General features: G+C 41.8%; 1 protein-coding gene across 1 annotated transcript in view; it reads right to left on the reverse strand.

Moving 5' to 3' along the window:
* Positions 1 to 1,145: 1,145 nt before the first annotated feature.
* Osbpl11 (oxysterol binding protein like 11) overlaps positions 1,146 to 16,896 on the reverse strand; it is a 74,251-nt gene continuing 58,500 nt past the window's right edge. The window contains exons 11-13 of the mRNA XM_042667909.1: positions 13,189 to 13,371; positions 6,825 to 6,978; positions 1,146 to 2,831 (exon numbers count right to left, since the gene is read on the reverse strand). Of these exons, the coding sequence (XP_042523843.1) occupies positions 2,766 to 2,831; positions 6,825 to 6,978; positions 13,189 to 13,371 (403 nt within the window). The 3' untranslated portion in view covers positions 1,146 to 2,765. The remainder of the gene's footprint in view (positions 2,832 to 6,824; positions 6,979 to 13,188; positions 13,372 to 16,896) is intronic.

Raw genomic sequence — 16,896 nt, forward strand, 5'->3', positions numbered from 1 at the left:
TGTGTGTGTGCATACGTGCTGATACTGGTACTTGAACTCAGGGCCTTGTACTCTTACTTGGCCTTTTCTGCCCATGACTGACATTCTACCACTTGAGCCACAGCTCTACTTCTTGCTTTTTGATGGCTAACTGGAGACTAAAAAGTCTCACAGTTTGGAAGTGGCATTGTGGCTCAAGTGGTAGAGCGCTCGCCTTGAGCTGAAGAGCTCAGGAACAGTGCCCAGGCCCAGAGTTCAAGCCCCATGACCAACCAAAAAAAAAAAAAAAAGCTGGAAGTGGCACTGTGGCTCAAGTGGCAGAGTGCTAGCCTTGAGCCAAAGAAGCTCAGGGAAGCCAGGTGCCGGTGGCTCACACCTATAATCCTAAGTACCAGGGGGCTGAGATCTGAGGATCACGGTTCAAAGCCAGCCCGGGCAAGAAAGTCCATGAGATTCTTATCTCCAATTGACCACCAGAAAACTGGAAGTGGCGCTGTGTTTCAAGTGGTAGAGTTCTAACCTTGAGCTGAAGAGCTGAGGGACAGCACCCAGGCCCAGAGTTCAAGCCCCAGGATTGGCAAGTAAAAATAAAGTAATAAAACAAAAAATACATAAAAGTTCAAATGCTCAAATAATGGTAGAAAAATCTTTTCTCTGAGGGTAGTTTAGACTCAAGGTCTTGAATTGCTAGGCAAACATTGTACCATTTAAGTTATACCCCCACCCCATTTTGCTTTGGTTATTTTTGGTTATTTTTTAGGAAGATTTTTCTGTTTTTGTTTTTTGCCTTGGCTATATTTCTAATTTCTTTTTTATTTTTTTATTTATTTTTTGGTCTGTTCGTGGGCTACTTCCGGCTTTTTTTTCCTTTTTGCTTATGTGGGGCTGAGGAATCGAACCCAGGGCCTCATGCATGCAAGACAAGCGCTCTACCACTGAGCCACCTTCCCAGCCCCTATATTTCTAATTTCTACTTCCTTAGTAGCTAGCTGGGAATGAAGACATGGGTTACTGCACCAAGGCTTCCTCCTCCCCCACCCCGCCCCAATACTGGAGTTTGAACTCAGCCTTGTATTTGTTAAGAAGCATCTTTTGTTCTTTCAGTCTTGGCTACATTTGTTTTTGAGATCCTGCATGTCTTTTCATTCATAAAACAGACAAAGCCATCAATGTTCTCTACTTTTATTAATTTTCAATTTTCTCAACACATGAACTATAGCTCATTTTGAGATTTTTCAGTGCATTTCACGGCAAAAATGAATAGCGAATCATTAAAATGGTTGTTCACAAACCAATTCTTTTTCTTATAGTTTACATTTTGTTGAAAAATTGTTCTGCTGTTTTTGTTCTACTATAGTGCCCCTCTAACAAAATAAAATTCAGAGCAGAAAGCTTACAGTTCTTATGATGGTGCGAGAGACACAGCCCTCTAGAAGGGCTGTTGATTATTAACAGGTCCAAGTTACGCACACTGATTGGAAGACCACATCAGAAGAAACAGAGTAAGGCACCACTCTTGGGAAATTAAGGTAGCTTGCAGTAACAGGTGTTGAGCACCTTAAATAGGTGCTCAATAAATACTAGAATGAATGATGAAAACCATAATTCACACTATTCTTTTTAATTGTCAGCAACTCTTCAACCTCAATAAAATACTGATTTAAAAAAGATTTGTACCTGAATGCAACTTCCTGATCTTTTTTTATTTCCACTCTTTCTTCTGCATTTAAATTTCCTTGAAAAGAAAACTAAAACCAAGATTAAATATGCTCAGTCACATATATAACTGAATTACTGACAAATATGAATAGTCATTTAATTTTTGAATGAACAGAGGTAAGATAGAGCAAATTTATCCAGCTGGATAACACATAATACTGACTATTAACCTACAAATGGAAAAAAGATAAGGAAAAAAAATAGTTCTACTTTAAAATAGTTGCTATTTTCTTGAATGCCTTTGTTCTTGAGAAAGGCCAAGACCTCATCATATTGACATGAACATATCTTAAAAAACTGTCTCTTACATGTAATATTTAATAAAACTAGGTAGTGAAAAATGTTTTGAAACTTTTCAAGTCAATGTTGTTTTCAAGTATATTAAAATGGTCAGAAGAAAAAATTCTCCATGGTTATAATTCTAATTGATTTATAAATATACTTTTTAAAAGAGAGCTCCAACAGAGGTGGATAATGGATGAGTTCCTCAGACACAGGCACATAGTCTTTGAAGAAACAAAATGCCTTGTTACTACAACCTGGTGATATATTAACACTGATTTTTTTTTTTCAGGCACAACGGCTGAATCCACTTCTGGATCATGTTCTTCCTCCTCTTGGTTGGTTTATAAGAGTAGTGTACTTCAGTTATGAACAGAAAGCAAAACACAAACTCTGAGAGAGACTTCACTTTTCACTACAAAGAAATCAAAGTCACTGAGTTCTCACCTTGTGTGTATCTGCTGCCCCTGTGCAAAATAGGGGATTCAAACAGCTTGAGGACCAGGAACTGGATAAAAGATTAACCACCTAATAATTCAGGTAAAAGGTTTTAAGATGGTATTGCTCACATCGAATGAACAGGTTGCCAGGAGGCCTGTCCATTATGTTAACACTTTGGTCTTGCTGCAGTGTTACAGTGCCCTAGAGGGACATTCCTGCTTAGCTAATTTTAGTCTGTGCAATCAGGAAACAGGTCACTCAGTGCAAGGACTCCGATCTGAGAGGGTTTGGGGTAAACAGAGAAGAATCTCATTTGGTCAAGTCTTACAGAGAGAGAGCATCTGTCACTCTGCTGGTTGTGTCGTGGGATTGACTTTCCAAAGGGGCTTGTGATAAACCCAGCCATCTCCCTGAAACAAATTGAAAAATTAATATTAAAGAACCATTCCTCCAATAATTTCAAAGTCGGAAAATCAGAAGCAACATCTTCACTAAAATGTAATTCTTCCATTTTCATATACAAAGAAGTTTGTTAGTGCATAAAAATCTGTGCTTGGAGATTATGCTTAAGATTTTGTCAAACAAAGCTTACAGTTCGGTTAAACTCTATCTAACTACCATCAGCTCCTAACTACTCTGTAATCTACCTGTAGAGCAATAGTGAAAGCACTAGAGGAAAAGCTCTTCATGAAACCTGTGTCATATGCCCAGCACTCTGTTTAGAAGCATAAGGAAGACAAAACCCAACTTTTCAATAACCTGTGATTCTTCATGGCAAAGGATCACCCAGCAGTAGCTCAAATCTATTACGTAGTGGGTGCATTACTAGCTCCCTGAAGTGAATCTAGTGTGTCACAGCATCCTTTTATTTATTTATTTTGCTAGTCTTGGGGCTTGAACTCAAGGCCTGGGCACTGTCCCTGAGCTTCTTTTGCTCAAGGCTAGTATTCCACCACTTGAGCCACAGCACCACTTCTGGCTTTCTCAGTTTATATGGTACTGAGGAATAGAATCCAGGGCTTCATGCATGCTAGGCAAGCAGTCAACCAAGAGGCCACATTCCCAGCCCCACAGCACCTTTTTATAATCTAAGCCTTTCCCCCGCTATTTTTTTGGAGGTCAGTGGTAGGGCTTGAACTCTGGGTCTGGGCACTGTCCCTAAGCCCTTCAGCTCAATGTGAGTGCTCTAACACAGCACCAATTCCGGTTTTTTGGTGGTTAATTGGAGATAAAGAGTCTCACCGACTTTCCTGCCTGGGCTGGTTTTGAACCAGTGATCTTCAGATCTAAGTCTCCTCAGCAGCTAGAATTACGGTTGTGAGCCACCGCACCTGGCTTGAACTGTGACTTTTGTTTTTGTCGGCTGCAGGGCTTGAATTCAGAGCTTGGGCTATCTCCTAGAGCTTCTTTTTGCTCAAGGCTAGGACTCTACCACTTGAGGCACAGTGCAACTTCTGGCTTTTTCTGAGTAGAGATTAGTTTAGAGATTAAGAGTCTCACAAAGTTTCCTGTCTGGTTGGCTTCTTCTAACTGTGATCCTTAGATGTCAGCCTCCTGAGTAAGTAGGATTATAGGCATGAGCAGCCAGCATCTGGCTCAAGTCTTTCACTGTTTTTTTTTTCTTTTTTCTTTTTGGTTGTAGAGCTTGAACTCAGGGCCTGGGTGCTGTCCCTGAGCTCTTTTGCTTAACACTAGCACTCAACACTTTGAGCCACAGCTCCATTTCTGGTTCTGGTTTTTGAGTGGTTACTTAGAGATATGAGTTTCACAGGGTCTTTTCTGTCCAGGCTTGTTTTAAACCGTGATTCTCAGATCTCAGCCTCCGGTGCAGCTAGGATTATAGGCGTGAGCCAACAGGGCATAGAAGTCCTTTACTTTTTAAAAGGTTCTATGATATTTAATATTCATGAATGATAATTTTAATGACATTGAGAAAAGGCAGGACTTCCCACAAACCAAAATATAAATTTATTTCATTTGTAATTCCTTTTTTACGTACTCTACCACTAAAGCCACATTCCCAGCCCAAAATGAATATAATTTCAAGTTTAGATTTCTTTTTTTTTTTTGGTCTGTCATGGGACCTGAACTTTGGGCCTGGGCGCTGTCCCTCAGCTCTTCAGCTCAAGGCTAGTGCTCTACCACTTGAGCCACAGGGCCACTTCCAGCTTTTTCTGCTTATGTGGTGTTGAGGAATCGAAGCCAAGGCCTCAGGCATGCAAGGCAAGCACTCTACCACTGAGCCACCTTCCCAGTCCTCAAGTTCAGATTTCTTTGTAATAATATTAAAAATTTCTTTTTTTAAAATCAGTCTTGGGGCTTGAACTCAGGGTCTGAGCATTGTCCCTGAACTTTTGTTCAAGACTAGCACTGTACCACTTGAGCCACAGTGCCACTTCCGGCTTTTTCTGCATATGTGGTACTGAGGAATTAAACCCAGGGCTTCATGCATGCTAGGCACTCTACCACCAAGCCACCTTGCCAACCCTAAAATACTTTTTTTTTTTTTTGGTTGGTCATGGGGCTTGAACTCTGTCTGAATGCTGTCCCTCAGCTCTTCAGCTCAAGACTAGTGCTCTACCACCTGAGCCACTGCACCACTTCCAGTTTTCTGAGTGGTTTATTGGCAATAAGAGTCTCACAGACTTCCTGCCCGGGCTGGCTTTTAACCATGATCCTCAGATCTTAGCCTCCTGAGTAGCTAGGATTACAGGCGTAAGCCACCGGTGCCCGGTTAAAATATTTTTTAATACTGAAAAAGATGAAACTTTCCTTTCTGAAATCAACTCCTGCTTCCTTAATGTGCTTTAAATGACAAAACATACCTGGGCATTTGTGACTAGCTACTCATGAGGCTGAGATCAGAGGACTGTGGCTCATAGCCAACTCAGGCAGGAAAGCCCATGAAACTCTTATCTTCAATTGACCACCAAAAAGCCAGAAGTGGAGTTGTGGCTGAAGTAGTAGAGTGCTAGCCTTGAGCAACTCAGTGCTCAGGCTGAGTTCAAGCCCCAAGATGGAGTGCACACGAGCACGCACACATGCACACACACGCACGCGCACACACACACACAGATAAAGCTTGAGGTTACCAGACTATAAATCTGAATAATAATTACAATATTTATTTTTCATATACAAGTACAGGGATGTAAAATTTTATTATTGCCATCCATGAAACCAGCACGTAAAAGACTGAAAAAAAGGAAAGTAGTAGAACTATTGCAGTAAGTTACAGATTTTTATGCCAAAAAACACAACTGGATTACTTCTAGATTCCTTCCCAATAAAGATGTGTCAACTCAAATTCAATGAGTTTTTTTCAGAGGTGGCTATAATAGGTAAGAGAATTTTCTTTTTGGCTTTGGCTCATCATTCACCTTACTTTGGATCTACCAGAAAGTAATGAACAACAAAAAAGTTGTACATTTAGTGCTTTTGGGATGTTTTGATTGGCATATAATTTGTTCTTATGTTTACTCCAAGGCTTTCCTGCTGTTAGTTTGGACCTAACTTGAGTGAACTATTTGAACTGATGAATTGTTTTTTTTTCTTCTATGATGCTGAAGACTGAACCTAGGGCCGCCTCACGCATGCTAGGTAAGTGCTCTACCACTGAGTTACAACTTTACCCCTTGACAAAAATTTCTAGGTCGTAAGTCCAAATATTTTTCTTTTTGTTCTGTTAGTACAGTTTAGGGTCTCATACTTGAGGGGCAAGTGCTACCACATGAACCAGCCTCAGCCCTAGGAAGAAACTTACAAATGGCCCCAGATTTCTTTTCTCAGACTAAACACTCTTTCATGTAACTACTTCACCATCTTTGGTATTGGCAGTTAACTTTCTCCAGTTTCTCTTTAGAATGGAAGTGAGAATGGACTTTCAAGTGTGGTACAGAAGGGAGCCAACTAAGAATTACATTTGCTTTTCTTTGATTGAAAATTAGGTTAACATTTTCATTTGTGGCTCATTTAAATCCCTGTGTATACTTCATCTGAATCGTGGGTAAACTATTTTGCTTTGATAAATTAGGAAAAGCTCATGAGAAAGCTCATGGTTAAGCTGGAATACTTTTTAAAAACAGGGATATGGGGACTGGGAAGGTGGCTCAGTGGTAGAGCGCTTGCCTCGCATGCATGAAATGCCCTGGGTTTGATTCCTCAGCAACACATAAGCAGAAAAAAGCCAGACGTGGCACTGTGGCTCAAGTGGTAGAGCACTAGCCTTGAGCTGAAGAGCTGAGGGACAGCGCCCAGAGTTCAGGCTCCATGACCAATAAAAAAACCAAAACCAAAAAAAACCACAAGGATATGTAAGTGATAGCAACTCAACCAAGCCTAGGTAAGCTGAAGTTCTCACTAAGCAGATAATGAGTTTTAGTCTGAATAGATGCAGGATTTACCTCTTTAGTAAAATACTTGGTTTTCCAGGGTGTTCCTGTTTCAGTACGATGCCTCTCTTCAGTCCTCTGGCGTTCTTCCAGAGTACGTTTATGCTCGGTGGCCTTATCAATTTCAGAGTCCCTCAGTGAATCTGTCACATTTTTCCATAATCGTCTGAAATCCAAAATATGCATATTTTACAAACATTCTTTTTTTTTTTAAAAGATAACTACATAGAATTATATTCTCAAAATTAACAGTACTTTCTCCGGGGTGCCAGTGTCTCTTATCTGTAATCCTAGCTATTTGAGAGGCTAAGACTAGGAGGATCTTGGCTCAAGGCCACCCTGGGCAAGTATCTGCAAAATTCCATTTCCATGGAGAGAACCTAGATGGGCTGGCACACGACTGTGATTAAGGCAACTATAGGAAGCTTAAAGTAGATGAATTACAATCCATAAACCTTTTTTTTTTTTGGGTCTGGTCATGGGGCCTGAACTCTGGGCCTGGGCACTGTCCCTCAGCTCTTCAGCTCAAGGCTAGCACTCTACCACTTGAGCCACAGCGCCACTTCCGGCTTTTTTTTTCTTTTTGCTTATGTGGTGCTGAGGAATCAAACCCAGGGCATCAGGCATGCAAGGCAAGCGCTGTACCACTGAGCCACCTTCCCAGCCCATGAACTTTCTTCCTCTGGCTTCAAAGAGAGATCCTCAGATCTCAGCCTCCTGAGTAGCTAAGATTATAGTCTTGAACCACTGGCGCCAGGCTTCTGCTTCTTTTTAAATAAAATTTAATTTGAACTTTTACAAGGTATAAAAAATTTCATTTTCAGCAAACGAGAACAAAATAATCTGATACATTTTTTGTGTGTGTGTGTGTGGGGGGGGTCATGGGGCTTGAACTCTGGGCCTAAGCACTGTCCCTCAGCTCTTCAGCTCAAGGTGAGCACTCTACCACTTGAGCTACAGCGCCACTTCCTAATCTGATACATTTTTTTGTTTTTGTTTTTTTTGGGTCCGGTCGTGGGCCTGAACTCTGGGGCTGGGCGCTGTCCCTCAGCTCTTCAGCTCAAGGCTAGTGCTCTACCACTTGAGCCACAGCGCCACTTCTGGCTTTTTTTTTTTTTCTTTTTTTTGCTTATGTGGTGCTGAGGAATCGAACCCAGGGCCTCAGGCATGCAAGGCAAGCGCTCTACCACTGAGCCATCTTCCCAGCCCTCTGATACATTTTTTAAGCTAAAATATAAAACCACTTTACTTTTCTACCATGTTGAAATAATAAGGCCAAACTTTTCCACCTTAGTTAGCTAGGGAACCAGAAAAAATATAATGAAACAATGGTTGTCAAATATTGAGCAAAAGACAGTCCAGGACAGTGATCTTTGAGGAAAGGAAAATGGTAAGGAAGTACTTATAAGCAGTTCAATTCATTACTGATTTAAAAATTTGAAGTCCAGAGAAACTTCAAGCAACAGGAATGTCAAGACAATTCTTTGAGAAAATAATAATCTCAACAAATGGTACTGGGACAACTGGATGTAACCACACACAAAAAAATACAGTTGGACTCTCATATCACATCATACACAAAAGTTAACTGAAAAGTGTCATAGCCCAAAATGTAAGTTCTTTTTTTGTTGTTTTGTTTTTTCTTTTGGTCTGGTCGTGGGGTCTGAACTCTGGGCCTGGGCGCTGTCCCTCAGCTCTTCAGCTCAAGGCTAGCGCTCTACCACTGAGCCACAGCACCACTTCTGGCTTTTTTTTTTTCTTTTTGCTTATGTGGTGCTGAGGAATCGAACCCAGGGCCTCATGCATGCAAGGCAAGCGCTCTACCACTGAGCCACCTTCCCAGCCCCTCAAAATGTAAGTTCTTAACATTAACACTTAAAAGACATATAGTAGAAAATCTAGAAATTTAGAGATTTCTTAGGTACAATAAAAACAAAACCGAGCTGGGAAGGTGGCTCAGTGGTAGAGCACTTGCCTTGCATGCATGAGGCCCTGGGTTCGATTCCTCAGCACCACATAAGCAAAAAGAAAAAAGTCAGAAGTGGCACTGTGGCTCAAATGCTAAAGCACTAGCCTTGAGCTGAAGAGCTGAGGGACAGTGCCCAGGCTCAGAGTTCAGGCCCCACGACCGGACCCAAAAGAAAAAAAAAAAACCAAAATCCATAAAACTATTGATAATTTTACTTAACAAAAATAAAAAACTTTGGGCTGGGAAGGTGGCTCAGTGGTAGAGTGCTTGCCTTGCATGCATGAAGCCCTGGGTTCTATTCCTCAGCACCACATAAGCAGAAAAAGCCAGAAATGGCGCTATGGCTCGAGTGGTAGTGCACTAGCCTTGAGCTGAAGATCTGAGAGACAGTGCCCAGACCCAGAGTTCAGGCCCCATGACCAGCCAAAACAAACAAACAAACAAAAAATAAATAAATAAATAAATAAACTTTTGCCAGTTGCCAAGGGCTCACACCTGTAATCCTAGCTACTCAGGGAGCTGAGATCTGAGGATCACAGTTCAAAGCCAGCCTGGGTAGGAAAGTCCGGGAGACTCTTATCTTCTATAAACCACCAGAAAACTGAAAGTGGCATTGTGGCTCAAGTGGCAGAGTGCTAGCATTGAGCTGAAGAGCACAGGGACAGCACCCAGGCCCCAGAGTTCAAGCCCCATGAAGGACAAAAAAAAAAAAAAATGTATATGGAAAAATAAAAATAGTTCAAGATGAAGAATAGACCAGGAAGAAATTATTTGTACAACATATTCAATTTGTATCAACCAGGCACGGGTAATTCATGCCTGTGAATCCTAACTACTTTGGAGGCTGAGATTTGAAGACTGGTTCAAAGCTAACCTGGGCAGACAAATCTGAAAAACACTTTTTTTTTTTTTGCCAGTCGTGGGGCCTGAACTCCGGGCCTGGGCGCTGTCCCTCAGCTCTTCAGCTCAAGGCTAGAGCTCTACTACTTGAGCCACAGCGCCACTTCCAGCTTTTTCTGCTTATGTGGTGCTGAGGAATCGAACTCAGGGCCTCACATATGCAAGGTAAGCACTCTACCACTGAGCCACCTTCCCAGCTGAAAAACTCTTTTCTGGTTTGTTTTTTTGTGTGTGTGTCATTCCTGGGGATTAAACTCAGGGCCTAGACAATGTCCCTGAGCTTTTTGCTCAAGACTGGCATTCTACCATTTAAGCCACAGCTAAACTTTCAGCTTTTTTTTTTTTTTTTAGTAGTTTATTGGCACTAGTCTCATGGGCTTTCCTGGCTTTGAACCGCAATCCCCAGATCTCAGCCTCCTGAGATTACAGGCATGAACCACTGACACTCAGCGCTGAGAAACTCTCATCTCCAATTAACCAGCAAAAAGCCAGAAGTGGAGGTGTGGTTCAAATGCTAGAGCACCAAACTTGAGCAAAAAAAAAGCTCAAGCCAGGAGTAAAAGGTCCTGAGTTCAAGATTCATTACCATCACACACTCACAAATATCTTTATCTAGAATTTACAAAGAATGCCTATCACCCCCAAATAATATGATCCTATAAAAAAATGGGAAAGATATAAATATGGAGTGTAGGTGGGGCTCAAGTAGCAGAGCATTTTGCCTAGTCAGGCCCAGAGCTCAATCCCAGTACAGTAACAAAAAGTATCACACCAGGTCCTGGTGACTCAGGCCTATAAAATCTTAGCTACTCAGGAGGCTGAGATCTGAGGATCATGTTCAAAACCAGCCCAGGAGGAATGCAAGCAGATGGGGAGGATCCAGAATGCCATTACATAGCCAGTAGGAATGTAAAATGGTAGACTCATGTCGTTGTTATTGTTCTGTGCCCATCCTGGGGCTTGAACTTAAGGCCTGGGCACTGTCTCTGATGTTTTTTGCTCAAGGCTGTTGTCTCCCACTTGAGCCACAGCTCCACTTCTGGAGTTTTGGTGGATAATTGGAGTTAAAAGTCTCATGGAGGCTAGGAATGTGACTTAGTGGTAGAGTGCTTGCCTAGCATGCATGAAGCCCTGGGTTCAATTCTTGGTTCCACATAAACAGAAAAGGGTGTAAGTGGTACTGTGGCTCAAGTGGTAGAGTATAGAGTGCTAGCCTTGAGTGAAAAGAAGCTCAGGGATATCCCAGGTCTGGAGTTAAAGTCTCAGGAATGGCAAAAACAAAACAAAAAGTCTCAGTCTTTTCTGCCTGGGCTGGCTTCAAACTGCAATCCTCAGATCTCAGCTTCCTAATTAGCTAGCAATACAAGTGTGAGCCATCAGTGTCCAGCTGGTAATCATTTTGGCAAACTGTTTTGCCAAGTTAGTTTAGCAGTGTTCAAAAAGTTACACATAAAACTGACTTTCAGTGCAAAGGTGTCTCCCAAGCCAGTCTCTCAGCTCATCCAGATCAGTTGCTATTCTGCCTTTACCTTCCACATGGTCTGGAGTCAAGCCCACCTTTGGGCACAGTTGGAGAGAAGGGTAGTAACAGGGAAGAAGAGAGGCAGGATGAGCTGAAGTTGACTGAGAGGGCCAAAGCCACAGAAGAAGCATATTTTAGGGTACTAGTGAACCTGTCTTTCCCCAACCTCATTACATGAAAAAACTTTGGCTTATAAAAACAAACAACTACAGGGGCTGGGAAGGTGGCTCAGTGGTAGAGCACTTGCCTTGCATGCATGAGACCCTGGGTTCAATTCCTCAGCACCACATAAGCAGAAAAGCCGGAAGTGGGGTTGAGGCTCAAGTGGTAGAGCTCTAGCCTTCAGCTGAGGAGCTGAGGGACAGCGCCCAGGCCCAGAGTTCAGGCCCCACGATTGACAAAAAATAAAAATACAAAATAAAAACAACCTAATATACTCAATCAATTTCACTTCTATGACTGTATCCATAAAATGAAAATTTATGTCTATATAAAGACTTATCATGTTAAGAAGCCAGATACATTGGGCTGGGAAAGTGGCTCAGTGGTAGAGTGCTTGCCTTGCATGCATGAGGCCCTGGGTTTGATTCCTCAGCACCACATAAACAGAAAAAGCCACAAGTGGCACCATGGCTTAAGTGGTAGAGCGCTAATCTTGAGCTGAAGAGCTGAGGGACAGTGCCCAGGCCCAGAGTTCAGGTCCCACGACCACCACCACCAACAACAAAAAGCCAGTAAAATAGACCATATACTCTATGACTCCATTTATAGTAAATAGCCAGAAAAAATAAATTTATAGAGACAGAAAACAGGTGAGTGTAAGGTCTGCCTAGGGAAGATGGAGCAGACACTTCCCTCTTCTTGGATAAGTCCCCACACAGAACCTGCTTCACCTAGTAACTGGTACACTTGGAGGCAATCACCGACCCCTGACCCTTGAGGTCACATCCACATCTGGTGTAGCCATACCTTCTCCCACCCCTGGCCTTGATATGTTCTGGCCCAGCTGTGATTCAACCCTCCCCCCGCCCCCAACCCCCATTGCCATGGGCTTCCAACTTGACCAGAGGTAGCCTGCAGCTCGAAATAAACCTTTCCCCTGCCTGAATACCAGGTGCTGCACTCTCTTTCCTAGGCTGCCAATTTAATTTACCTAACAATGAGTAGTTACTTAGGGCTAGAAATAGGGGTTAAGTGTAAATGAGCATGAAGAACTTATAGTTGGATAAAAAAAAAGTTAAAGCTGAGCTGTGAGCATGGCTCAAGTGGCAGAAAACACCTGCCTAGAAAATAGACACAAAGAAATGCCAAATAGATAAACAAATTCTAAAACTGATACATGGTAATAATTGTACAATTTATGAAGTTACTAAAAATATTTGAGCGGAGGCGAGTGATCCATGCCTATATTCCTAGCTACTCAGGAGGGTGAGACTAGAGGGTTGCAGTTCAAAGGCAGCCTGGGCAGGGCAGTCTGTGAGCCTTGAGCAAAAAAGCTCAGGGATGCCGGGAGTCAATGGCTCATGTCTGTAATTCTAGCTACTGAGGAGGCTAAGATATGAGGATCATGATTCAAAGCCAGCTCTGGCAGGAAAAGTCCGTGAGACTCTGATCTCCAATTAACCACCAAAAAACCAGAAGTGGCACTGTGGCTCAAGTGGTAGAAAGCTCACCTTGAGCTAAGAGCTCAGGGTCAGTGCCCAGGCTCAGAGTTCAAGCCCCATGACCAAAAAACAAAAACAAACAAAAAAACACCTCAAGGACAGCATCCAGGCTTGAAATTTAAGCCCTGGTACCAAGACCAAAAAACTCCAATCAACCAACAAAAAAACCCTTTGTTCTCCAAGGAAGTAAATTAGATCAGATCAATCCTATCAAGTTATTACTGAAAGAGCTGTGCAAACAGGTGAGTTGACTGTTGAAGGTCCTAAGTCGTGAAAAGGCTTAGGCCCTGGCTGTGCTGGATGGAGGCAAGCACGGCATACCTGGATTCAAATGGATCCTGTTTCTCCAGTGGTCTTACTCGCTTCTTTGTCACTGTCAATTTAGTCAGGTCCACATACTTTGTCTCTCCATTGCTGTAAATGAACTCCAGAACACTATTCCATTCCCCTTGCACCCTGCATACCACGGTGTTGGTCATGTTGTGCTTTACCTCAGCTGTCACCCTAGATATGGACAGAAAATAAAGACATGCTGTAGTTACTGATATCTGGTTTACAACTCTAAAAACTAAGAATGCACTCTGCAAATCCAGCCAAAATTAATATGAGAGCTTACTTCAATTGTGAGTGCCAAAGTCACCATTTGTTGTAAATCCCATTAACAGCATCCTGAATAATTTTTAAATATTACCTTTACTTTTTAGAAAGAATACTAGGCACCAAATTAGACTTTATACCAAAAAGAAAAAGTGTGATCTTGGATGTTTTTTTTTTATTACAATCTAAAAATGTTACAGCACTACAATCTAACATTTTTTTAGTCAGTTCTGTCTAAACATCTGGATTTCTGGATATATATATATATAGAGAGAGAGAGAGAGAGAGAGAGAGAAAGAGAATATATATATGCATATATATTCTCTATTAAACACAAAGAATCCTAATTTTAAGATAAATATAAAAGTTAGATAATTTAGTAAGTAGAAAAAATACAAAAGAGGGTTGGGAATGTGGCTTAGTGATAGAGTGCTTGTCTAGCATGCATTAAGCCCTGGTTTGATTCCTCAGTACCACAGAAGCAGAAAAAGCCTAAAGTGGTGCTGTGGCTCGAGTGGTAGAGTACTAACCTTTGAGCAAAAGCTCAGGGACAGTGCCCAGGCCCTGAGTTCAAGCCCCAAGACTGGGGGGAAAAATTATCATAAAACTCAGGTTTCAAACTTCAATGAAGTTTAATGGCTGTTGGCTGTTTATCAATAGACAGGTACACTAATGAAGCTCAAATAAAGGGTAGAAACAGGCTAAATTTGATAGTTTATATGTTTATTGCTGAAACTGGTGCTTAAATTCAGGTCTAGGCGCTGCCCCTTAACTTTTTCACTAAAGGCTAGTGCTCTACTACTTATGCTACAGCTCTATTTCCAACTCTTTTTTTTTTTGTCAGTTGTGGGGCTGAACTCTGGGCCTGGACGCCGTCCCTTAGCTCTTCAGCTCAAGGCTAGCCACTTCCGGCTTTTTTCTTTTTGCTTATGTGGTGCTGAGGAATCGAACCCAGGGCCTCAGGCATGCAAGGCAAGCGCTCTACCACTGAGCCACCTTCCCAGCCCCCTCCGACTTTTTTTATGGTTAATTGGAGATAAGATTCTTACAACTGGGCATTGGTGGTTCACACCTGGAATTAATCCTAGCTACTTAGGAGGCTGAGATCTGAGGATCATGGTTCAAAGCCACCTGGGAAGGAAAGTTCCTGAGACTCTTATCTCCAAGAAACCACTCAAAAAACCAAACGTGGCACTGTGGCTCAAGTGGTAGAGTGCTCACCTTGAGCTGAAGAGCTGAGGGATAACTCCCAGGCCCAGACTTCAAGCCCCAGGAATGACAAAAAAAAAAAAAAAAGATTCTCACAAAATTTTCCTGCCCAGGCTGTGAACCTTGGCTTCCTGAGTAACTAGGATTACAGACATGTGGTATGGCATCCCGCTTAATGAAACGTGTTCACTGTAGGACACAGGTAACAACAAGGCCAGATTAAATAGAGGTTCAAGATTCAGGGAACACTGAGTCAAGATTAAGTACTAATTTGTGTGCCAGAGAGTATTACTTATTTTTATTTTAAAGGGAATTCAAAGAACCAAAAGCAAGAGTACAGGAATCCTAAGCAATATTTGTCTTATATAAGACAAGAGAACAAGAAAGGCAGTAAAGTGCTCACTTCAGCACATATACACACAAAAGGAGGAGGAGGAGGAGGGGGAGGAGAGGAGGAAGGGGAGAAGGGGGGAGGAAGAGGAGGAGGAGGGAGGAAAGAAAAAGAGAAAGAAAAGAAAGAAAGAAAGAAAGGAAGAAAGAAAGGACAGTAAAATTTAGAGGCCCAGCTTTCTGGTTTTGGGGTTGTTCTTTTTTTTGGTCGGTGATAGGGCTTGAACTCTGGGCCTGGGCGCTATCACTCAGCTCTTCAAGGCGAGCACTCTACTACTTGAGCCACACACCACTTCCGGGCCCAGTTTTCTATAAGGAAAAAAAAAATCAGCAAACCCAGAACTAAAAGCAGAGGTAGTAAAGAGCCTATTAAACTATAAGTCAGATGTTAGAGATTAGGCAGACACAGGTTTGGAATCTAAGAGTAAATATCCAAAAGTTAAGAGCAAATGCTTGATTATGAAGGAGTGGGAACTCCCTGTTACACTTTGAAGCACATAAACCTGAATAATTAAATTGCTAAAGGATTTCTGCCGGACTGTATATTTCTCTTGAAAATCCATTTCTAATTACACAAGATATGAAGGTATGGCATTTAATCTTTCTCTATCCACATATACCCAGGCTAGTCTCAAGTGATTCTCCCTAGCCTTAGCCTCTCAAGCAGCTGACTCTACAGTTGAGCATGACTATGCTAGTTCACTTAATCTTTTATTTTTTCCCCCAGTTGTACATAGGGCTCGAACTCAGGGCCTGGGCACTGACCTTGAGCTCTTTTGCTTAAGGCAAGCATTCTAACACTTTGAGCCACAGTGCCACTTCTGTTTTTCTCACGGATTTTTCTATTCGGGCTGGCTTTGAACTGTGATCCTCAGATATCAGCCTCCTGAGTAGCTATGATTACTTGCAGGTGTGAGCCAAGAGCATCTGGCTTCATTTGATCTTTCTTTCACTGCCATGGCATAGCCTTTTAAATTATTGTTATCTCCCATAAGCTTAAATACTCAACAAATAATTATGCTCTTTCCCAGTTTATAAATGTTAAACTTACATTGTTTAGAGAAGCAGTACAGCAAAAGAATACAAAGAAAACTGGGGCTCAATAGAGGTGAACTAATAGAGGTAAACCATGAGGAACTTGCAAAAAAAGAGAAAGGGTTTTGCCTCATTTTGTTTATAACAATTCTTCACAACAATTCAATGTGGCACAGACAAACTTCTATAAAGGACCAAAAAATAAAAAATAAAATTCTGTGGATTCTGAGGCCAGACTGTCTCTTTGTAGCTACTTAACTTTGGCACTGTGTCATGAAAGCAGCCAGAGATAACAAGTAAATGAATGGGCATAGCTAAGTTTCAAAAAAGTTTTATAAAAACAATTATCAGGCTAGATTTCACTGCAGGGGCATAGTCTGCTAACCTTGTGCCTCATCTGAAATGTACAGAGAATTTCCACACTGTAATTTCATCTAAATAATTTTCAATGCTAATAGGCTGTTCCATCTGGCTGACATATCTTTCCTTCCCAGCTGTAATCCTCATCCTTCAAGACCCAAGTCAACCATCACATTATTCTGGGAGCTATTTCTCATCCTCTAGCCTGATGTATGTGTTTCCATTATATACTCAGGACAGTGGTCACACGGTACTGGTACTGATGAGTTGCCCTCATGCAGACTCTTATCAGGCACAGAAGAGCTTTCAACTCTGTGTTACCAGTTAGTACTTCCCAGAGTGCTTGGCAAATAAGATGCATAATAAACTTTGCTTGAATTGATTAATAAGAAAATAAGCCTCAAAGAGCTTAAATGATATGCACAAATTATTATCATC

The sequence above is a fragment of the Dipodomys spectabilis genome, unplaced genomic scaffold (assembly GCF_019054845.1).
Source record: "Dipodomys spectabilis isolate Male_0828 unplaced genomic scaffold, ASM1905484v1 ptg000017l, whole genome shotgun sequence".
Lineage (NCBI taxonomy): Eukaryota > Metazoa > Chordata > Mammalia > Rodentia > Heteromyidae > Dipodomys > Dipodomys spectabilis.